General features: G+C 41.2%; 2 protein-coding genes across 6 annotated transcripts in view; one reads left to right on the top strand and one right to left on the bottom strand.

The window, feature by feature from the left end:
* Nucleotides 1-952: 952 nt before the first annotated feature.
* Nucleotides 953-10,277, top strand: LOC112263664 (semaphorin-7A). Of its 3 annotated transcripts, none has more exons than XM_024440153.2 (14): nt 953-1,110; nt 4,065-4,207; nt 4,729-4,776; nt 4,886-4,987; nt 5,081-5,174; nt 5,264-5,371; nt 5,473-5,615; nt 6,027-6,205; nt 6,603-6,711; nt 6,839-7,010; nt 7,892-8,007; nt 8,279-8,424; nt 9,189-9,265; nt 9,397-10,277. In XM_024440153.2, the coding sequence occupies exons 1-14, from the start codon at nt 1,008-1,010 to the stop codon at nt 9,759-9,761; spliced, it is 1,905 nt and encodes a 634-aa protein (XP_024295921.1). In that variant the 5' UTR covers nt 953-1,007; the 3' UTR covers nt 9,762-10,277. The 3 variants fall into 3 exon arrangements, with proteins under 3 accessions (XP_024295921.1, XP_042186849.1, XP_024295922.1); XM_042330915.1 differs by having other exon boundaries at nt 9,189-9,225; nt 9,397-9,556; XM_024440154.2 differs by lacking the exon at nt 953-1,110 and adding an exon at nt 3,075-3,609.
* An 8,596-nt stretch (nt 10,278-18,873) lies between these two features.
* Nucleotides 18,874-24,430, bottom strand: part of LOC112263661 (AT-rich interactive domain-containing protein 3B) — a 60,059-nt gene continuing 54,502 nt past the window's right edge. The window contains exons 7-10 of one of the 3 annotated variants that reach the window (XM_042330912.1): nt 23,710-23,982; nt 22,990-23,031; nt 22,795-22,887; nt 18,874-22,691 (exon numbers count right to left, since the gene is read on the bottom strand). In XM_042330912.1, coding sequence (XP_042186846.1) covers nt 22,513-22,691; nt 22,795-22,887; nt 22,990-23,031; nt 23,710-23,982 — 587 coding nt within the window. In that variant the 3' untranslated portion in view covers nt 18,874-22,512. The remainder of the gene's footprint in view (nt 22,692-22,794; nt 22,888-22,989; nt 23,032-23,709; nt 23,983-24,430) is intronic. The other 2 variants (XM_042330913.1, XM_042330914.1) reach the window with 2 other exon arrangements.

Below are 24,430 nucleotides of genomic sequence, written 5' to 3'. Positions count from 1 at the left end.
ACCATGTGTATGTGACAAATAAAATTTGATTTGATTTGAACCATGTTTATCCATATCTCTAAGGTATCCCCTATATGAAATGGATGGTTGTATAAAAACATTCTACTGCAAAAGTGGTTAAATTAAATAGATAGTGACACACCCCCTTAACTCAAACAGTCTTTTTGATGTAATTGTTTTCAATGATAACTGTACAAAATAATATGCTCATAATTGTTGCTGTTAAAATATAATAATTGTTATTCTTAACTGGAATAAACTTGATTGAAGCAAGATGCTTTTGAGGCAAACACACTCACACAGTTCTGGGTTGTTCATTTTATTCTTGTTCAGAATTTAAAAAAAATGTATTGTATTTTAACAGCAACAGTTCCAACCTAGACTTTCTTTTAACAATCATTTCTACAGTAAGATGTACAGTAGGCCTGATCATTTTTCATCTGTACTGTTACTTAGAGTTGCACTATCAAAAAGCCTGTGTGTGGGTGCTGTTACTCATCTGTGTGATGTGATCAATCTGTTTATTCCAATTCAGAATGAAAATTATTTATTGTATTTTAACAGCAACAGTTCCAACCTAGACAGATATGTAAGAGTGTTTTTAATGGGGGAAAATAAACATGAATAGATATTTAATTTCATTGTTATTTTTTGTCTATATTGCATTTGTTTTAGACATAAGAGCAATGAAATGAACTGATATTTATGTATAGTTGCATATTTTCCTAAGTTTGGGTCCCAGGAAAACACAGAATTTCTCATTTGGGTCTAGACTAGTCTAGCCTTCTCTGAAAATAGGCTAATATGGGTAGTCAATCAAAAATATTACCGAGTGAAGTATGTTTCACTACAGAACAATTAAGCTACTTTGAGGCTACTGTACTTGATTGAAGACAAGACTAGATGGAAGACCAGACTGTATCTATACAGACCCCACCCCTGTGTTGTATGCTAAATCAACGTGCCTACCGTTTCAAGTCATTCATTGCGGAGAGACTCAGAAAAGTATGTGTCCGCTCGCGCTCTTTGCCGTCTTTTTAGGACAATTCATTTTTTCGGTGAAAGCTTCGACCCTTACCCACAAACCGAGAGTGACATTGACAGACAAAGGTAAAGTAAGCTTTTTCTTTTAAATCAATAGTACAAGTATTGAATGACGACAGCAGGGTTGAATGATCAGGGCTATTAGGAGTCGATTTATATTCAATAGCTACTAAAAGTGTATTGAGTCCACAATAGCCAAAGGGGTCGATTTATATTCAATACTAATCCATTTGGAGGAAAAGTGTATTGAGTCCACAATAGCCAAAAGGACTCGACTCTCTTTGAGTTCTCTTTCTCTCTCTTGATTTGGAACTGCTATCAAAGACCCGACTGTTCTCATAGACTAGACGTAGCATAGTAAAAGTAAATCCGGGACACCCAAATTAGTACGTTATATATGTTATGTTTGGTATGATTACACAAGACCAATGTCGATTTTTGCAGTGATGTAAAAACACTTTAAAGTACTACTACTACTTTTGGGTATCTGTACTTTACTATTGATATTTTTGACGAATTTAACTTCACTACATTCATAAAGAAAAGTATGTACTTTTTACTCCATACATTTTCCCCGACACCCAAAAGCACTCGTTACATTTTGAATGCTTTGCAGGAAAGAAAATAGTAAAGTTCATACACTTATCAAGAGAACATCCCTGGTCATCCCTACTGCCTCTGATCTGGCGAACTCACTAAACACAAATACTTTGTTTGTAAATTAGATCTATGTGTTGGAGTGTGACCCTGGCTATCCATAAATACAAATACATTTAAAAATTGTGCCGCCTGGTTTGATTAATATAAGTATTTTTAAAATTATTTCTACTTTTCCCTTTCCTTTTGATAGTTAATTAAATATATTTTAGCAACTACATGTACTTTTGATACTTAGGTACAGTACCCGTTAAAAGTTTGGATATGTAACGGATGTGAAACTGCTCGCTAGTTAGCGGTGGTGCGCACTAAATAGCGTTTGGATAACGATGCTTCGTGGGTGACTGTTGTTGATGTGTACAGAGGGTCCCTGGTTCGTGCCCGGGTAGGGGCGAGGGAACGGTCTAAAGTTATACTGTTACAGATACACCTGCCCATTGCAGGGTTTTTCTTTATTTTTACTATTTGCTACATTGTAGAATAATAGTGAAGACATCAAAACTATGAAATAACACATATGGAATTATGTAGTAACCAAAAAAGTGTTAAACAAATCAAAATATATTTTATATTTGAGATTCTTCCAAACAGCCACCCTTTGCCTTGTTGACAGCTTTGCACACTCTTGGCATTCTTTCAACCAGCTTCATGAGGAATGCGTTTCCAACAGTCTTGAAGGAGCGCCCACATATGCTGAGCACTTATTGGCTGCTTTTAAAGTTATCACAAACAGACATGTTTGGGAGTCCCATAGGGCTGCGCCCAATTGGCCCAGTGTCGTCCATAGGCATCTTTGTAAATAAGAATGTGTTCTTAACTGGCTTGCCTAGTTAAATAAAGGTTACATTTGGAGAAAAAAAAAGAAAAAAAACTTAGTCCACTCTGTTCGTAGCATATTGTAGTTTTGGGAACAGAAAATTGTATTGAAAATTAACAGAATGTCGGCCAAAATCCGTCTTGTTCCATCTTCTCACACGGCAGGCAACTGGGCTTCGGTAGTGAGTTGAAACGCCAAGCGGAAGCTTCACATTTATACATCCAGTGAAATATCTCTCTCATTGTTCTATCTGTGATAGTACTGTCTGAAGATAGGCAGGAACTGCTTCTCCAATAGAAATCCCAGATCACACTTGTAGGCAATGTCATGGCGACGTTGGCTAACTAAGCTCATGCAGGCCATCAAATCAAAGGCACTCCTTCGATATAAAGTTGTTTTTGACTGAAATTAAAATATGTAATTCTGTCACTTTCACAAGGTTGGAATAATAACATATTCAAATAGTTAAGACATTTCACTTCTCTCATTGACTTCTCAAACCCCGGCCTGGTCTGCTTGGTCTGTTTCCCAAATGTTCCCGGAAGTCTCGCAATGTTGGGTCTCTGGGTTTAGAAACTCTGTGGTGCTATGCCGGAATGTGAAAACATACCTCAATCCAGGGATGGAATATATCATTCTACTCATACTCATCCCGAATCGAGAATATTTAAATACGGCTTGTTTTTAATTAAACTGACGTTTTCACCAGCATGCTAGGCTAGCTAATGCAATAGCAACCCATTGAAAGTGCAACGCCTAGAGTTGGGGTGAGTAGCTACCGGAAGTGTTATTGAATCCAATGGGTTGCTTTAGCATTAGCTTGCTGACGAAAATGGCAGTTTAATAAAAGAATGAACAGTATTTCAATCTTCTCGATTCACCTTTCATCATTTCGTGATGATTAGAAGTACAACGATATATTCCATCCCTGGATTGAGGTATACTGTGACGGGCTCTGGCTGTCCACATTCTGACATAGTACCATTCCGACTCAAGGGAGAGAAATGAAAGAGAGTAGGATCCTTTTTGCGCTTCTCCAAAAGGACAAGAACATGAACCATATTTCATACCTTTGTCATTAGCCAACTCTGGTAAGGAACACAAACTATTTATACAAGCCTACATTAATACTGAGCTTGAACATATTTAATGAGGAATGTCCATCATACAGCCTATCACAGTGGTGAGATACAAGGACAGTAGGCCTATCCTTAATATAATATGGAAATATGCTATGCTACGGTAAAGTTAGAAGGATAAACTCATCTGGCACAACGTGAATCATTAACCCTATTCAAATTCAGTCACTGGGTACCTTCTTTTATTTAACTCTGGCAATGTCAGTATATACTGTGTGAACAAAACATTAGGAACACCTGCTCTTTCCATGACATTGCTTTCACCTGGTCCGTCATAAGGATCAATCGTGGTTTCTAAGAAGTTATCCTAGTTCCAGAGTGTAATGTCAATGAGCACAGTTTTTGCATGAACACATATCCAGTCCGGTCATATGTTTGCTTAATGATTTATATCTCTGTGTCCTCAGATGTGAGCTTCCTAAGAATCCACGTGTCTTGGAATAACAGCCATATAGAGCTCCTGCAGGGCCCTCAGGACAACATAGTATATGCTACAGACCACATAAACCTGTTCCAGACAAACTTCAACAGTTCTAAGACCTCTACAATGGTAGTATGACTGAGTTACATACCCTTACTGCAAACCTTACTTGTGTATTGTGTTGCTTTATATTGATTTAGCTCTATTCAGGTTGTGCTCTAAGTAGGATTGTCCAATACAGTTGCTGTAATGTAAATGATGGTAATAACAGAGGGAGGGATATAGATATTTTACATTAAATATTTAGTTAAACAGTCCTTCCCCTCTTACATGCTGTGGACTAGATTATGTTGAAATGGATGTATTGAACATTGTACTCTACATGTACAGATGTAGGATCTTACTTTGATCACTATTTTGTTGCTGCACAGCAAGAAATGCAAACTTGTAGTATATTCAATGTTTAAAAAGGCTTTTAAACTTTGTAATATCCACTTTAAAATGTCACTTGATTTACCCTAACGAAATTGTATCAATGACTACAAAAAATGTCCATTAATTATAATCCACATGTCCTGTTGTATTAAACTCGCTCAAATGAAGGTCCTACATCTGTACCTGTACAATCTTTTTAATGATTGCCTTTGCAGAGTCCTGTGTTTCGAGAGGAATGTAGAAGTAATGATTCCACATCACCAGTGAGTATCTGAAAAGATGAGAGGATGTTGGTTTTATAGCATAGTTCATTACTAAAGTTGCACATATTTGGTTTACAACCATGTAACACAGTTCTGTTTTCTCCTTCAGGACTGTCACTATAACATCACTGTTTTACACAAGACTAATGATCCAAACCAACTGTTCCTGTGTGGAACCAATGGACAACAACACACATTGTGCTGTTACATGGTATGGGAAATACTTTTCATTATATAAGTATACAGGACTTTTCATGATACCATTTTGCCATTGGCATGTTAACACAAAACGATTCCACTGTAGAACCCATCAGACGACCCGTTTAACTGCACTCGATCCAAGGCCATCCAAAACATTCAACAACACATAAATGAAACAGAGCCAACACTCCTCATTGGTGAGGAAAATGTCTAATTGGAAAACATTACCCTATAATATGACCTAATGTTCTTGAGTGGTTATTGAGCTAATGTGTTGTGTCTCCAGAATCTTCTGGGGTAGAGGAGTTCTACACCACTCACTCAGGCACAGAGGGTTCCGTGGGGATCAACAGGTTCGGGAAGAACAGACTATGGACAGACAATAGTGGAACAGGTATGGAACAGGGCGAGAGAACAAGACATGGCCTGACATGGTTTTGCATAGTACTGTATATCTCATCAGACTGTCATTATTTCTCCTGTTCTTTTCCTTAGAACAGAGATATGTGAGTTTGGTGGCTAGCGGGCAGAGAGAGGATCGTCTGCAGGACAGACTATATGCTTTCTACATAGAGAAGAACCGACACCCACGTTTGGACTCTGATCTCTGGGTTCCCCGGGTTGCTCAAGTCTGCATGGTAAGCACCACAGGAGGTTGGTGGCACCTTAATTGGAGAGGACAGGCTTGTGGTAATGACTGGGAGGAATCAGTGGAATGGTATTAAATACATCAAACACATGGTTTCCAGGTGTTTTAATGCCATTCCATTTGCTTCCTTCTGCCCATTATTATGAGCCGTTCTCCCCAGCATCCTCCACTGGTAAGCACTACATAACTGTAGAGCATGAATCTGCCTGCACTGTATGTAATCATCAGTGTTGCAGTTTAGTTCAGAACATTTTTGTAGCTCTTTCATATGCGGTACCACTCCATTTCTGCCCATTTAAGCCCGTAATTAAGACTAATTCCATCGGGGGGCTCCTTGAGTGGTGTGTGCACTGCCCACTGTGATTATCTTAACATGTCTGTGGTTGCATGTGTGTTCCAGGCCGATCGTGGAGGACCTAAGGGTTATCTGCAGTTCAGGTGGACCTCCAAGCTGAGTGCCAGGCTCTTCTGTGGATACCAAGACAGCAGGCTGTCCTTCACCCAGCTAGTGGACGTGAACACTGTTCTGGCAGAGAGGTGGCAGGATACCAGGGTCTATGCACTCTTCAGGAATGGCTGGTAGGACGACATACTGTATGTAGATAGATCATAATGGACCTTAGTAACATACACAAATCATCAATAACATCACAACAGGCGCTGGTAACAGGGACTCATAGTACAGTTTATGACATGAAGTTGCAGTGCCGTTAAGAAAATAAATCAAATTTGAAAGAGAAAAAAAATCAAACTGAAAGTGACACAACGATTAAGAAAACCAAAACAAAATGTCATAGTCTTTGTTTTGTTCTTATTACCATGGAAGTTTGGGTTGTACTTCCCCTCTCCCCTTTTCTGATCTCGAGAGTCAGCTGTTTCTCTGACCTTCACTGAAAGCAGAAGTCGTGAAACATTGCGAAAGAGACCTTTAGTAAGGGGTTAGTTGAAACTTGCTGAGCTCTGTGTCTACCCCTAGGGGTATGAGTGCTGTATGTGTCTACACCATAGGAGATATTGACCGCATCTTTAAAACCTCCAACTTCAAGGGACACACGGGGTCTGTCCCAATCCCACGACCTGGGAAGGTATGCTCAACAATATGACTTTCTAGTCAGCTCTACTCCTTTACTCTGTATGTTTACTATATTGGACTGTATTCTGTGTATGTCTTCGTATGTTGAAGTATACATACAAGTGTCCATCCTCTTGTAGTGTGTTGAAGACAGTACTAGACTCCCCATGGAAGTCCTGAAGATGGTGGACAAGGTTTCAGAGATGGAGGAGTGTGTCACCAGTAAGCCTCTCCTGGTCACTCACCACTATTACCACCACATCCGCGTGGACAGAGTCCAAGGCAAAGGGAATGTCCTGTTTCTGTCTCTAGGTGAGAAGTTTTGATCTCTAGACGATGAATCAGAAATTATCAGTCTGAAAGGAATGACGGGAAACCTTATGTTTGGAGACCTTTAACATAGACCCCTTATGACCCAGCAGCAAGTGATGATAGGGAGCCGTATTGTGTATACGTACAGCATATTTATAGGAATGTGGATGAGGTGAGAACATTTCCATCTTATACTCACACCAGTTTTAAGAGACAGAGGCTTTCAGAAGGTTGAAATACTATTGACCGTACATGGGTGTAAAGTGATACTTTTTTTCATGCTGACTACCTGACACTGATCTTTTGTAAGGTGTAAAAAAGGCCTGTCTGAGCTGTTTATTTTTTAGTTTAAAAAGATAACTAAGCGGAAGTATACTCTTATCACACTGTGCTGGGAAACCAGAGATGCAGTTCATTTCCCATCATTGGCACACAGACTTATTCAAACAACCCTAACTTGAGATTCACGTTTGCACAACATTTTGTAGGTTGTGGTTAGCGTCAGAGAAGTACAATCCAAACATGAGACTGATGAATGTAATTGAAGTACAGTATCAGAAGCATTACTGGAGCAATAGTCATAGATACTCATAGATATGTGTCCTTAGGGCGAGTCTATGCCTCACCATGCATCTGTACTGTGAGTGGTGTAATATGACTGGAGGATGTCTCAACATTATGTTGAAACATGAACTATTGTGTGTGTGTTATGCTTAAATGACTGTGTTGACATTTCTTACACAACTTTCTTTTGTAATGTTTGACTCTCACTCATAACCTCAATGATCGATAACTGCTGTTTGACACACTGTGTGTGTGTGTGTGTGTGTGTGTGTGTGTGTGTGTGTGTGTGTGTGTGTGTGTGTGCGTGTCTACACTAGGGAATGGAGGGATTCATAAGGTTCTGGAGAGGGATGGTCATGCCTTTGTCATCGCTGAGTTACAACCTTTTAACTACAGAGCACACATCCTCAGTATGATGTTGCACTCCTCCACGGTGAGTCAAGGAACACAGACAACACCGAAACCTCCCCACAGATCCAACAGTGGTAATAAGGAAACATGGAGTGGAATAGACAATAGTCAAAGAGATCCCTTTCAAACCATGTTTATATCTCTATAATAATATTGTAAAAGAAGTGGTGTTCTTATTGTAAATCAGCAACTTTCTTCTGCAGTCAACAGTCATTATTTGAGTACTTCCTACAATATTAGGTTCTAGATAGCACCTTTTTTCCAAAGAGTGTACTAATGTTCTTGTGTTCCAGGGGAAGCTGTATGTGGGCTCCAGCAGAGAGCTGGTTCAGATTGACTTGGGCAGCTGTGAGCAGTATGGAGCCCAGTGTGAAGACTGTGTCCTGGCCAGAGACCCTTACTGTGGCTGGGATGGCCATCACTGCACCACAGCAACAAAGTAAGACCAAACACAGCCTGCTTGCAGCTTATAGCATCCGCTATATAGATATTTAATGGTAGTGATTCAAAAACAGATTTTTCATTAATGGTTTCCTCTCTGTGGTTTCCTGTCAGCCTTACAGTTTATTTGGAACACTTCATAGTGTTTGTCAAAAATGCTAATATAGAGTGGTGCATTATTTTGGCCATTATACTAGACCTTATTTTCCATCAGTTCAGTTCAACATGGCCAGAGCCAGTTTTTCCAGAATTATGTAAACACACATGGCCCTTGTTCAAACAAATGGTGTCAGATGAGGCCTTGAAAACAAACAAAATATACTTAAAACAAGTGTGGTGTCAGATAGAGGCCATAAAAGAAAACAAAATATACTTCATTTGATTAAACATAACATACAAGTCTGTCTGCATTGTGTGTCAGTGGGAAATGTTAGTTCTCACTTCCTCACTCTGATCCCCACCTTCTGTTAAAAGTATACTACACTTCCTCCTCTACACTCCCCCAACACATGCTACACACACACACGATACTACACACTACCCGTTGTGTCGTGAAATGCTCTATGCTCTGTTGGTGTGATACCATGTGTTTTCAGTTCATCTTTGCATTTTCAAATAACTATCACTGCCAACCACAAGGTAGACACTCTACTGGGCCATAAACAGGAATAAGCAACCTCTGAGTGAAAATAGACATTCACTATTTTCTGGTTGAGTTGCTTGTTGAGACTCCTTAACTCATATGTGCTTGTCTTTTTACAGTAAGACAATTCAGGATGTGGAGAACGGGAACCATCAGGTATGCAGCAACATATCCAGAGGAGTTACTGCAAGTAAAGGTGTGTAGTGTGTTACAGCCACCCTTGTATAAATACAAAACCATTTATTATGACCATGTACTATAATAAAGGATGGAAACCACCCACAATGGTTAGCTATGGAAGTCTAGAAAGCTATGTTTTGCTCTTAGTTTACTTTCCAAGGTCACTAGTTGGCGCTGCAGATGGAATCAGAGTTTCTCAATCTTCAAAGTACTTCCTCCATTGCCCAACCTTGTCCAGCCACGCTGAGTACAGCTGGAGGCACCATGGCAACACCACAGCAACACCGTGCATCTCCAGAGGGTCAGAGCACCAGTGTCTCCTGCTAATAGAGAGCATGGGCCCTGAGCAGCAGGGAACATACAGCTGTGTGTCTGAGGAGAGGGGCTACCACAGGACTCTGGTGCAGTACCAGTTACAGCTGGACAGTGGGGCCACAGGCCTGGCCTCTCACCGCCTGCCCTGTCTTGGTCTGGGTCTGGTACTAACACTGGTCCTGACTTTGCTCTGCTAGCATCAGCTCTATGGACTCTCACCCCAGCCCTATGACCAAGCTGACTTGACTTGGACATCCCTGCACTTGTACTTTGGTCTTCCTTACACCCACGCTACCTCAAGAATAGTTCATGACAGTCAATGTCCGAGCCATTTCGCTGAGCCGTTTCCTTTGTTCATTTCACAATCAATTGGTAAAAAACAGAACGCTGTAGAAGTTAAAGCTAATGCACTTTTGCGGAGTTAAGGATTTATTGGCCTTATGCATTTTATAATCATGCTACGTTATCCAATATGGAACTTTTCAGGGGTTTAAAATATTTAATGTGAAAATCTGAATGTACAGTATATATAGCAAAAACAGACTTAAATTTGTTATATTTTAGAAATCAATTTTTTAATTAACTCCTAACTTTCTTGCTAACAGTATGATGGTTGTAAATATATACAGTACCAGTCAAAAGTTAGGACACACCTACTCATTCAAGGGTTTTTCTTTATTTTTACTATTTTCTACATTGTACAATAATAGTGAAGACATCAAAACTATGAAATGACACATATGGAATTATGTAGTAACCAAAAAAGTGTAAAACAAATAAACTAAAAAAAGAAACGTCCTCTCACTGTCAACTGCATTTATTTTCAGCAAACTTAACATGTGTAAATATTGGTATGAACATAACATGCAACAAGAAGACATAAACTGAACAAGTTCCACAGACATGTGACTAACAGAAATTGAATAATGTGTCCCTGAACAAAGGGGGGGTTAAAATCAAAAGTAACAGTCAGTATCTGGTGTGGCCACCAGCTGCATTAAGTACTGCAGTGCATCTCCTCCTCATGGACTGCACCAGATTTGCCAGTTCTGAGATGTTCTTTCTGAGATGTAGCCATTATTTACTATTTTACACCTAGGGTTACTATACATAACTTTAACCCATTTTATAAGAGATTCTCCAAAATGTAAATATTCCGGGAGCAGGTCCAATTTGCAGTTCAAGATCAAGCAAACGTAGCAGAATTCAAAGTTGGGCTGTACAACATGCAAAAAGGTAGGGAGCTTTGGTCTAGAAACGACTGGAGGGATTAAACTAGCAAAAGAGTGGGTGGAATGTACGGTAAATTAACATCCTATGCATCAGATGTAAAAAAAAATAAGAAAAAAAGAACAACAGCAAGCCTTGTAGAGGACACCCAGGTTAACACTCAGAAATGTAATAATAGACACTACTGCCAGAGTCTTCAGAACAGCCTTAGGAGGATGCTAAACATCACAGCCACATGCCTGCTCATGGCTTCCAGCAAGAAGTTGACATGGTAGGAAAAAAAAAGTTTCAAGTTTGTAATCTGAATATGAGCCTCATATTATCACATATAAATTCTCAAATGTGTGTTCTGCTGTTGCCTAAATGTATTTAAAGTTATATTATGATATTTTGATATTTGTTTTACTTCTACATTGTCTTGAAAATGATATGAAATTCGGGTCTTGAAAGCACCACAGCTGAGTATGTGTGTATATGTCTGGTGTTCTCCAGTGTCGTCTAAAAATGTTACTGTACATTGATGAGGCTATAAGAAATTCAGACTTGTGTAAGCCCCGCATCTACACTCACATCAGTGAATTCTAAAATGCTTTGAATAATTAGCACCTTGGAGAGTGCTGTCCGTTTCACCACCATAGATAATAGGCTACTTGGAGAGTGCTGTTTCACCACCATAGATAATAGGCTACATGGAGAGTGCTGTTTCACCACCATAGATAGTAGGCTACTTGGAGAGTGCTGTTTCACCACCATAGATAATAGGCTACATGGAGAGTGCTGTTTCACCACCATAGATAGTAGGCTACTTGGAGAGTGCTGTTTCACCACCATAGATAATAGGCTACATGGAGAGTGCTATTTCACCACCATAGATAATAGGCTACATGGAGAGTGCTGTTTCACCACCATAGATAATAGGCTACTTGGAGAGTGCTGTTTCACCACCATAGATAATAGGCTACATGGAGAGTGCTGTTTCACCACCATAGATAGTAGGCTACTTGGAGAGTGCTGTTTCACCACCATAGATAGTAGGCTACTTGGAGAGTGCTGTTTCACCACCATAGATAGTAGGCTACTTGGAGAGTGCTGTTTCACCACCATAGATAGTAGGCTACTTGGAGAGTGCTGTTTCACCACCATAGATAATAGGCTACATGGAGAGTACTGTTTCACCACCATAGATAGTAGGCTACTTGAAGAGTGCTGTTTCACCACCATAGATAGTAGGCTACTTGAAGAGTGCTGTTTCACCACCATAGATAGTAGGCTACTTGAAGAGTGCTGTTTCACCACCATAGATAGTAGGCTACTTGAAGAGTGCTGTTTCACCACCATAGATAGTAGGCTACTTGGCTGCTACGTTGTGTTTGACACTTTTTTCTCAATGTGTTCCAGTACCAGAGCCCCCCATGATAATGTAGGCTATACAATAGAAATAAGATTTTTAATTTGTTTATTTAACAGGAAGCAGAGAAAGTCAAGGTTGCCAAGAATTAAGACATTCAAGAGCGCCCATCCCTGCAAGTTAAAAGACTGCAATTTAAATTCTGCATAACGGCACAGCATTTCGTCAACTTCCCTGTGGGAAATGTGATACTGTATGCTTCAGTTTGGTGCCATATGACTGGTTTCACATTTGTCTCTAAGGTAAAATATATATTTTTAAATGTCATTTATATTTACAATTAACTTATCCAAACGGATTTCTTATTTACCTATCTCTTATTAATAGCTCTTATTAAGTTGTAAATTACAGTCCTTGGAGAACGGTGTTAATTCTATCAGGAAAAAAATGTAATGCCTTATACTCCTGGAACCGGTCGGTTCACTAGACCTTATTTATGGTTTCGTCACAAGTAAAGGTGGTAAAATGAGGAAATTAAGTCGAGATCACATCTTCATTTATTCGGTCTACACTCCAAACAAATAGTGGATGCTAAATCATGCAATTATCATGCTAAACAGAATACTCGGAGAAAAGTGTATTAACTCGGGTCGGAATTGGGTCCTAATGCTTAGACCTGTTGCGTATCAGATGGAAAGGTTTGTGTTGAGTTTGAGTAAGTGTGAACATGAGTCAATGAGTGAAGAGTGAGTAGTCGAGATGTGTGGGTAGCTAACAGGAACCCCACACAATGGAAAGTCAGCTCTTCTGGAGGTGGGGGGCTTTTGCATGCTGAATCATTTCCGAAACCTACAAAATACCATAAAATGTTTTAGGGTTATCCACGATACAAAAAATCTGACACCTCATTGTGAGAGCCCCTTATTAGTATGCCTAATCCATGCTTGAGTAACAGGAGGCTTAGGCCACTGTAGCAAAATAGGCCTCAACTTCCCATAAAAACCTTGTGACAGCTGTCATATGAAGAGGAAGCGGTTTGTAATCATGAACTTTTTAAAACTGTGACAAAATGTTATCAACTATTTTCATGCCTCATTCCTGCGCCTGAGTCACTTTCCCACTCTAATCTCTATGGTGCAGCTGCTGAGACATGGCTCCAAGTCCTGTATCATTCATGTGCAAATGAAAATGATGTGCCAATGAAAATCGTGTTAAATGGAGCCAGAGAAGAAGGCAGACGTTTTACGTGCCCCCAACTGATTGTTTTTTTGTTTGTCTATTTGCGTTGTTTGTAACTCATTTTTTAAACTTATTTTGTACAAAATGTTGCCGTTACCGTCTCTTATGAATGAAAATAACTTCTGGACATCAGGACTGCAATCACAGACTGGCAGAATCCTTTTTTTCCTATAACGTGTCTGACGAGCCTGACGCGAATGATATACTGCTTTTTCGGGAACAGGCCCAGATCCCCCTGATTTGTGTGAAGAGGAGGTGGGGGAAAAGGGGCCTGAGGGCGGGCTGCCTTCTGAGAATTCGTAGGCGATCGAATACACCCCCACTTCCTTCCATTCTGCTAACAAACGTGCAATCTTTGGAGAATAAAATAGATTACCTACGCGGAAGATTAAACTACCAAAGGGACATTCAAAACTGTGATATTTTATGCTTCACGATATCTAAGGAAGTCTCAAGCTATTGCTCGCCTAAGGTAGAGTCTCTCATGATAAGCTGTAGACCACACTATCTATATAGAGAGTTATCTGGATTTTTCATAGCTGTTTACATACCAACACAGTCACAGGCTGGCACCCAGACAGCATTGAATGAGCTGTATTCCATCCTAAGCAAACAAGAAAACGCTCATCCAGAGGCTGCGCTCCTAGTAGCCAGGAACTTTAATGCAGGGAAACCTTCGTTCTTCTAAATTTCTATCAGCATGTTAAATGTGCAACCAGAGGGAAAACAAACTCTACACCCCCTTTACTCCACACACAGACTCGCATACAAAGCTTTCTCTCGCCCTCCATTTGGCAAATCTGACCACAATTATATCCTCCTGAAAAATGTAAACAGGAAGCACCAGTGACTAGATCAATAACCAAGTGGTCAGATGAAGCAGATGCTAAGCTACAGGACTGTTTTGCTAGCACAGACTGGAATATGTTCCGGGATTCCTCCAACGGCATTGAGGAGTACACCACATCAGTCATTGGCTTCATCAATAAGTGCATCGATGACGTCATCCCCACAGTGACCGTACATTTATTTTGATTTTCTTTAAACCTTTATTTATACAGGTTTTTCTCATTGAGATAACATCTCTTTTCCAAGAGAGACCTGGTCCAATAGCAGCAGGGGGAACAATGTTTCAGACAAAACAACTTACATACACTAACAACATTAAACAAAACTAAAAACACACAAACGGTACAACAAAAACATTTTACCTAAAAAACACGAAAGTATTTACTAAAAACAACTGTCCTAAAGACAATTACACTCTTCTATGATATATACATCGATCAAGTGTTGAAACTCCACCAACGAAACTAGATCATCAAATTTTAAAATGTTCAGGAGAGAATTCCAGGACCACGGAGCTAAGTAACTAAAACTATTTCTACCACTTTTTTGGTACTGTTAGAAGCAAATGAGCATGGGACCGTAATTGATATTTATTTACCAACCTAACTAAAAAAGAACAGAGATAAAATGGCATTTTACCCAATATGGCCTATGTATACCAGTGTTTAAGCCTACGCAAGGTCAATGACGACCAGCCAACAGCGCTGTAGAGATCACAATGATGTGCTAGATGTTATTGATTTGTAATGAACCTGAGGACTGACTGCATGATACACTGAATCAAGTGTAGTGGTTGAGACCTGCATATACACAGCTCAAAAAAATAAAGGGAACACTTAAACAACACAATGTAACTCCAAGTCAATCACACTTCTGTGAAATCAAACTGTCCACTTAGGAAGCAACACTGATTGTTCTGTGAAATCAAACTGTCCGCTTAGGAAGCAACACTGATTGACAATAGATTTCACATGCTGTTGTGCAAATGGAATAGACAACAGGTGGAAATTATAGGCAATTAGCAAGACACCCCCAATAAAAGGAGTGGTTCTGCAGGTGGTGACCACAGACCACTTCTCAGTTCCTATGCTCCCTGGCTGATGTTTTGGTCACTTTTGAATTCTGGCGGTGCCTTCACTCGTGGTAGCATGAAACGGAGTCTACAACCCACACAAGTGGCTCAGGTAGTGCAGCTCATCCAGGATGGCACATCAATGCAAGCTGTGGCAAGAAGGTTTGCTGTGTCTGTCAGCGTAGTGTCCAGAGCATGGAGGCACTACCAGGAGACAGGCCAGTACATCAGGAGACGTGGAGGAGGCCGTAGGAGGGCAACAACCCAGCTGCAGGACCGCTACCTCCGCCTTTGTGCAAGGACGAGCATTGCCAGAGCCCTGCAAAATGACCTCCAGCAGGCCACAAATGTGCATGTGTCTGCTCAAACGGTCAGAAACAGACTCCATGAGGGTGGTATGAGGGCCCGACGTCCACAGGTGGGAGTTGTGCTTACAGCCCAACACCGTGCAGGACGTTTGGCATTTTCCAGAGAACACCAAGATTGGCGAATTCGCCACTGGCGCCCTGTGCTCTTCACAGATGAAAGCAGGTTCACACTGAGCACATGTGACAGACGTGACAGAGTCTGGAGACGCCGTGGAGAGCGTTCTGCTGCCTGCAACATCCTCCAGCATGACCGGTTTGGCAGTGGGACAGTCATGGTGTGGGGTGGCATTTCTTTGGGGGGCCGCACAGCCCTCCATGTGCTCGCCAGAGGTAGCCTGACTGCCATTAGGTACCGAGATGAGATCCTCAGATCCCTTGTGAGACCATATGCTGTGTCAGCAGTTCCTGCAAGAGGAAAGCATTGATGCTATGGACTGGCCTGCCCGTTCCCCAGACCTGAATCCAATTGAGCACATCTGGACATCATGTCTCGCTCCATCCACCAACGCCACGTTGCACCACAGACTGTCCAGGAGTTGGCGGATGCTTTAGTCCAGGTCTGGGAGGAGATCCCGCAGGAGACCATCCGCCACCTCATCAGGAGCATGCCCAGGCGTTGTAGGGAGGTCATACAGGCACGTGGAGGCCACACACACTACTGAGCCTCATTTTGACTTGTTTTAAGGACATTACATCAAAGTTTTATCAGCCTGTAGTGTGGTTTTCCACTTTAATTTTGAGTGTGACTCCAAATCCAGACCTCCATGGGTTGATAAATTTGATTTCCATTGATCATTTTTGTGTGATTTTGTTGTCAGCACATTCAACTATGTAAAGAAAAAAGTATTTAATAAGAATATTTAATTCATTCAGATCTAGGATGTGTTATTTTAGTGTTCCCTTTATTTTTTTGAGCAGTATATATAACATCACTAAAACCGCCAGTAATGTACATTGTACCATTTCCTTCCTGGCCTCAAAAGAAAAATAAGCCTTATGCCAGTAATAAAAACCTATTATCAGTCTGAGCTTCCTTATAAAGTTCTCTACATGCACAGTCAAGCTCAGCTTATCATCAAACCACACACCCAAACATTTGTACACTTTAACTTACTCTATAGTATGTCCAGCCAACGTAGCAATAATTTGATTAGTAACATGCTTGACATTTGAATATACCATGCATTTTGTTTTATACGAATTTAGAACCAGCTTTAAATCTTTCAGATTATGTGGTATGATGTTAAATGCTCTTTGGGCATTTTCAAAAGCTAAAGATAAACTACTACTACTTGAATAAAGAACAGTATCATCTGCATAAAAATGAACATCTGCTGTTTCAATAAGATCCCCCAATGTTGTTGATATACAAAATTAACAACAGTGGACCCATAGCAGAACCTTGCGGAACACCTGAGCACACGTCTATGGACTCAGATTTACAACCATACGCCATTACACATTGTGTACGATTTGATAGGTAATTTATAAACCAATCTAGAGCATGACCAGTAACTCCACAACATTTTAACCTTTGCACTAACACAGCATGGTCCACGGTGTCAAAAGCCTTCGACAAATCAATAAAGACAGATACACAATGTAACATCTTATCAAGAGTACAATGGATGTCATTTAAAACCTTCAATGTTGCTGAAAGTGCTGTGTCCAGACCTAAAACCTGATTGCATTCCATTTAATATGTTGTTTTCTTGGAAGTAGGCCTTTAGCTGCCTACTAAGTACTCCAGTACCTTAGGCAGTACAGACAATTTGGATATGAGTCGATAGTTGTCCAGTAGCGAAAGATCTCCACCTTTCAGGAGAGGCAGTACAAAAGCATATATTTCAATAACTTGGGGATTTCCTTAACATCAAGTGTGAGGTTAAAAATACATGTTAAGGGGGAGCAATGATGTCTGTAGCTAGGTGCAGGAAGCAGAGGTCTAGTTCATCAGGGCCAAGGGATTTCTTTCCATCAATTTCTTTCAGGGCTCGACACACTTCTGAAACAAAGAAGGATGAAAAGGAGAACCCGGTGAAGGAGTGCACAGGGGTGTCAGGTAAATTCATAGGGGGCTCACTTATACCTTTGACCTTTTCAAATAAACTGCCTGCATCTAAAAAATGCTGATTCAAGGCTTTCAGAACAGAGGTTATCTGTGTGTCTAACAAGAATTGTTTGGGAAGCTGTGTATCTTTTTTGCACTCCAAACCTTTCACTACTTGCCAGAATTTGGACGGATTATTTAAATTATGTGAAGTAGATTTCAGGTAGTGGTCTGCTTTCAATTTACGGATCATAGCCACACCTATATTTTGAAGATGTTTAAAAGCCATCCAATCATCTGCCAAATCAGTCCCTCTTGCTTTAGCCCACATAGCATTTCGTTCCCTTGTGATTTTTGTAAGTTCCTTAGTAAACCAAGGGTTCTCTCTGCCCTTAATCATGAATTTAAAAAAAAGGGCCATGCCTATTGCATACATCCTGGAATGCGTTGTGGAAGTAAGAAAAGGCTAGTTGAACATCAGGGATTAATTCCATTCTATACTATTCAATGCTAGATACATCATGTAAAAAACCTTGAATATCAAACCGCTTCCAGTTTCTTTTCGTAATGACACGTGGAGATTTCTTAGGAATTTTATCATCTCTCACACAGGCAATAGCACAGTACATACATACCCCAACCAGAAGCCATGGATTACAGGCAACATCCACACTGAGCTAAAGGCTAGAGCTGCCTCTTTCAAGGAGCGGGACTCTAACCCGGAAGCTTATAAGAAATCCCGCTATGCACTCCGACAAACCATCAAACAGGCAAAGCATCAATACAATACTAAGATTGAATCGAAGACCGGCTCTGACGCTCAGATGTGGCAGGACTTACAAACCATTACAGACTACAAAGGGAAGCACAGCCGAGAGCTGCTGAGTGACACGAGCCTACCAGACGAGCTAAACGACTTATATGCTCGCTTCGAGGAAAATAACTCTGAAACATGCATGAGAGTACCAGCTGTTCCGGAAGACTGTGTGATCACGCTCTCCGCAGCCGATGTGAGTAAGACCTTTAAACAGATCAACATTCACAAGGCCACAGGGCCAGACGGATTACCAGTATGTGTACTGCGAGCATGCGCTGACCAACTGCCAAGTGGAAGGAAATTCAAGCCACACTTAACAAAAACCACACACACAGATAAGATATAAAGTAAAACTTTATCATGACATACAAGTTTAAAGCCCTGAGAACCATATCTTTATATTACTAATGTGAACAAAACTGAATGTCAAAATCACTTTGGAAAAGTGCTCCTCTTTTAAATACAATCAGCACAAACCAGTTTTACAAGCATTTACGTTGTCCCAATTTTGTTTTAATCAAAAGAGAAAACTATAATATCATTACCATGTCCATAATAATAATAATAATAACAGTACAAAAATATGCACAAACCTCACAGATTTATATACGGAGCATTGTACAAGCCAAAAACAACATAGAATTGATAAATGAGGTATTCAATAACCACTTGCATATGCACTTGTATTACACAGATCAGATTAGATTTAAATAATAAAAAATCTAATAAAATCCAAACCATCCAGGGACAAGGTTCTGCAGACTTTCAACTTCACAGTTTCTTGAGTGATGTGACCTTGCCTGCAACTGATGACAAAAATCAAAAAGCGACAAAACCCGAACCAGTCTAAAACAGCATTTAGCAAGTCAGTAGAAACAGATTTTGGGTCGTCCAAGATTTGGATGTGTCCCTCAGTATACATGCCAATTGCATAACTTCAATATCAAATGCAACAATGACAGCAGCCCAATGCCCTGAGGTAAGAGGTAGGGGGTCTTCAAGAGCTCTCACACACACACCAACAATTGTAGCCCACATAAGCCTGAGCTGTAAACTGAATTCCCAGTAAATGTGGTTCTAACTTGTTTCCAACCCTTGTCATGGTGTGGTTTTGGAGAACAGCACCACCTGCAGTCTCCTACGTGGCATTACATGGTTGTTACACACCCGTCTCTAGCATATTCTGAACTTGCTCTCACTCATACACACACTCCCCTCTCTCATGCAAAGGCTGTAAGGATACACTGTCAGACAGTCATTGACTAGACTGATTGGAAAAAACAGAAATGTCTGTTTCTAAAACGAGAGAAACGAAAAAGGGTTTTTGTGACACCACCTAAGTGATCAAGCTAATTCGGTCCATCAGAAGAAGAAAAATCAACACAAATAAATAGCATACCTTGGTTTTGAAACCAATAACATGATTTATGAATGCCTTAATGCCTGACTGAATTCATGAAGATCATTTACTCTTCAAAGGATTAAGCTTGAAGATAAAACAGTCATTCCTAGCAGAGAGTCCTGAAAGGTTCACTGTTCTCTCACAGCTGATTTTAAGGCAGCAACTACATCTTTCACCTTTATTAAACGTGGACATAATATTTCATCACGATTGCAGTTGTCTCTTTAGTCATTGTATATATGTTGTGGTGGTCCTGTAATCCTGGTCGGTGGTCTGCACCGCAAAAAGTCCACAAAAGCCAACAAATAACAGCTAAAACACAGCTTACTAAAAGCAACAAGGCTGCCCACCTCAGAGATTACAGGAGATCAGGGGTGAAAGGTTTAGAAACAGTTAAATGCCTCACAGATAATGCTAGAAATTAATTTCATTCAAATCATGTTCTATTAAAAAATGCAGAGTAATTACCTGAACAGTTTGAGAATGGAAATACTGTAACTGTGGATGTGTCTGAGAAATTTGGGAGGCCTGAACATTGAATTGAGAGAGAAACCAGTTGTCAAAACAGCTACCCTTTCTGTCTTATTCAATGTAGAGATTAGGCCAAAGGGCCTTGTGTGTCATGCACTGTTCACTGCAGCATAACTCACTGAGGTATATCCCTGGTATGTCAGGTGATGGGTGCCCATGCCAGGCAGAACCATACCGGGCCCAAGACTCAATCACAGGTAGGCAAATGTCTGATTAAGAAGCTAAGGAAAGCAACATGACCAGAGCTGACAACTTTAACAGTATGGACTATAGAAGATGGGCTAGCATAGAACCCATTCTTTACTCCACTGTATCCTACCTAGTGGTTCAGCTAGCCTATTCAGCTAACCCACAGCAGCTAGCCCATAACAGCCTGGGCAGGAGACAGGGCTAGTCTTTGGTATTCAGCTGTGCAACGGCCAGAGGCTACCACACAGCAGAGGATTACGGTGTAAAATACTGGCCACCTGATTGTACACATGCAGAGCAATACTCTTAAATAGGTTTTGTCTCATAAAATGCAGTATGAAGTAAACCAAACAAATACAGAGAAAACCGGAGGAGAGCAAGCCCATCCCAGTTCAGCTTGGTATAATAATGTGTCCCCAAGAAAACCCAGTAGTCAAGTCTACGTATGTAGTCCAGCATTCGGGAGGGGTCCACTCCTGTGGACCGTTGCTTGTCGCAGGGACTCAAACCACCAGGTCAAGTCACGCTGGCTTTGCAGCAATGAGGTATGTAGTGTACGTCTCCTTCTAGAGAGTCTGAGGTATTCTTTGAAGACAGTCTGTTAGACTTGCGCATTCTTTCGGTGGAATCCTTTTTTAAATGACAAAGCGAGTCCATAATAAGAGACTTCACTGTGCTTCCTGAGAAAGGGCCCTCTCCCACACGGAGAGGTGAATATGAGGTTTGAAAAGGTATGTGGTTAGAACACTTCAGGTCTGGTCTGCCAGTGTTGGAGGAAAACCATTGATGGGTGATTTGTCTCTCCTCTCTGTTGAATTGAACTAGGGACACACACTGATCCCAGAGCAGGGACTAGAACACCTTCACTACCTTTCTGATTATTAGATCGATCCGGGGTGGTGAGCTTGGGGCTGCTAGTCCTAAACAGATAGACGGATCAGTCAGTTCTTATGACCTCATACCGTGTGTGAAAAAATATCCAAAGATAATTCTGATCCTCAAAGCCCTTTAGACACATTGCCCATCAGTTTCTTGTGTTAGATTGAAGATTAAGTACATCATTCCAAATAGGCTGAATGAGGGGGTGACTCCCTGGTATTGATTGTGGGAGTGACTACTGTATATGAGGTTTTACATGGCGATCTGTAGGATCAATAAAGTAGTGCACTCAGAAGCAAAAAGGCTACGGCCCGTCGTCATGGCAACTCGAGCGGTGTGATAGGGTTACTGCATGAATGCGTAGGTGGTGTGCTGAGGTGAGTGAGGTTCCGTTGTGAAATTCCCAGAAATTCCCCTGATTTCAATAAGATCAAAAAGGATACAAAAATAAAGTTAATTCAGGTGAAGTATACTACAGCTCCTGAGGTAAAGATACCACTGCAGGTTACTTGATTTGAGGTATGTAAAAAGATAACTAAAAAAATAGTATTAATAATAATAATAATAATTCGAAAAAACTAAAATCAAAAAAACAAAAAGCCAACAAACAAACAAAATAAAACTCTTCAAGTTCAGTTGTGAACACCTGTCAGTGGGTTTTGGCTGAGCTCTGATTGTGTTTAGCATGTGTTTGGGATAAGAGTGTCTGTGTGCTGGGTGTCTGTGAAATGCATGTGTGTATGTGTACATGTGTGTAAAATGCATAGGTGTGTGTGTGTGTTCATGTTCTCTTGAGATGTAATTGGGTGTGTGAATTGTGTATTCATAAACGGGTAGCCAAGGTTGACAGGAGCAATGAGGTATTTGTTGTGCACCAGTTTCTTTTTTTCTTATCGATTTATCAATGTACTGTATTCATGCTAGGCCTCGGTGTTGATGAAAAGCCTAGAGAGTGGGTTGTAGGGCGGCCTGAGCTAAGGGGAGCCACTGGTGGAGGGCTCGGCTGAGCAAGGCCCCTTGGAAGAAGAGGAAGAGCTGGGACTGTGGCTGTGGGCAGAGGTGACGAACCCAAACCCAGCGCTGGGTCCAGCAGAGGGCACTGGAGTGGACACACTAGTCCCTGGTGCGCCTGACTTCTGTGCAAACAGGGTTCCTACAGGACAGAAGGACAAACAGAATATTACAGCAAGATAAACAACACAACCAAATCCGTTTATTTCTTACACGCACGCACGCACACACACACACATACACACCTGAATAGAGTGTGCCGTTGACCTCCACAGACACACTGATGCTAGCAGATCCATTGGTGGAGATGCTCAGAGCCATGTCCTGCTGCTTCTCATCTGGAAAGACAGAGAAAGAGGAAGTGTAAACCAGTGTGGGCAGAAAGCAGAATCAGGTACTGTACAATAGCATGCAGTAAGTGAGAATTGGGTGTCACGAACATTTCCTTGTGGGTGTCTTGCAGCATACATCTGCATAACCCACTGAGGAGAGAGAAACACAATCATGTCACAGTGACCCCAGGAAAACCCAGGAAAACATTCTGCACTTCCCCTCTCAAAGCATTTATTGTGTAGCAGTCATAAAGCATTGATTGTTGTACTCGCACACACACATTCAACACCCATACAGGCTGAACCTCTACTGTGTGTGTGTGTGTGTGTGTGTGTGTGTGTGTGTGTGAGTGAGAGAGAGAGAGACATGGGGAATAACCAGCATGTGATAACATTAAGGCACCAAACAAAGCATGTGTTATGACATATATACAAACAGCCAGAGGCTGAGCTGAAGAGGCACAGGTCAGTGAGTCAGCTAGCAGAGTGGGCTGAAAGCCTTTATCTCTGTTGTGCAGTGACCGCTGTGTTGCCTTTATAATGGCTTCTAAATGTCATCCTCCTCTATCTCACGGGGAAGCGGAGGGAATCTGGTGTAGGCTGTGCGTTTTTTCATGGTGCTCAGAGAGTCAGGCATTGAGGGAGCTTCAGTGTACATCACTAGTCTACTTTAATGTATGCGTTTCCTTGAGAAAATGATTTCTAGTGCATATCAGGCAATTACTCCAATCTTGAAAATCTATGGAATGTACTGTATGTGTCGGATACAAACTGACTATGATATGTAACTGTATAGAGTGCCCAGGGGGAGTCAGCCTGGGCACGTACCTCTAGCGGTGGTGCTGTTGCCCAGGCGCAGGTTCATGGGGACCTGGGAGGCCATGGCAAGCAGGTTGTGTTGGAAGGCCTGCTGCATCAGACGCTGCTGCTGCTCCTCTGCCAGGCGTGCCATCTTCCTCTCAGGGCCCTCGCCAGTCTCCAGCTTCTCCCTCAGCTGCTCCAGAGTGGCAGCCCGCGCCAGCCCTGCCACCTGCTGCTGCCCCAGCGACAGGGACATGGAGGTACCACGAGCCGCTGCCATCACGGAGGGGGTGACCTCTTCTAAAGAGAGGCAGGGTAGGAGAGGTAGGATATGTTACTTCCATGGAAACAAAAATTAGAATAATTTCAATATTGTAAAATATGAAGAAAATATTTGATAAAATGACAATTTAACGTGGTAAAATGAGGCCAAAGAAAGGGAGGGAGATCTGTTGAAACAATAACTACCTCTTTTAGAAAAAAAAATAGAAAAAAAACACAGCAATTATGTGGGCAGTATTTTCTGTAACTGAGCAGCATTCCAATAACATCAAAGGTAAGATCAGATAAGAAAAACAGGTAATGGTAGTGATCCAGCCAGATCCTATTGATGAGGACAGACAGCTGTAATCCTGGCTGGCCGTAAAGTGTCCTGCTGTCTGTGGGAAACATGTTATTAATCAGTAGTAAATGGTTAAGAGACAGTGAACAGCCCAGGGTCAAACCCTCAGTCACACTCAGACGCTTT

The sequence above is a fragment of the Oncorhynchus tshawytscha genome, linkage group LG12, assembly GCF_018296145.1.
Source record: "Oncorhynchus tshawytscha isolate Ot180627B linkage group LG12, Otsh_v2.0, whole genome shotgun sequence".
NCBI lineage: Eukaryota > Metazoa > Chordata > Actinopteri > Salmoniformes > Salmonidae > Oncorhynchus > Oncorhynchus tshawytscha.
Note: the sequence above shows the minus strand (reverse complement) of the source record. Positions and strands in the feature narration are given on the sequence as shown.

Bases quoted from the DNA above. Each gene is read 5' to 3' on its own strand.
- LOC112263664 (XM_024440153.2), top strand. From the start codon at position 1,008: ATGTGTCCGCTCGCGCTCTTTGCCGTCTTTTTAGGACAATTCATTTTT. The intron at 1,111-4,064 runs GTAAAGTAAGCT...CTGTGTCCTCAG, and splicing joins AGTGACATTGACAGACAAAG to ATGTGAGCTTCCTAAGAATC. The intron at 6,712-6,838 runs GTATGCTCAACA...ATCCTCTTGTAG, and splicing joins CAATCCCACGACCTGGGAAG to TGTGTTGAAGACAGTACTAG.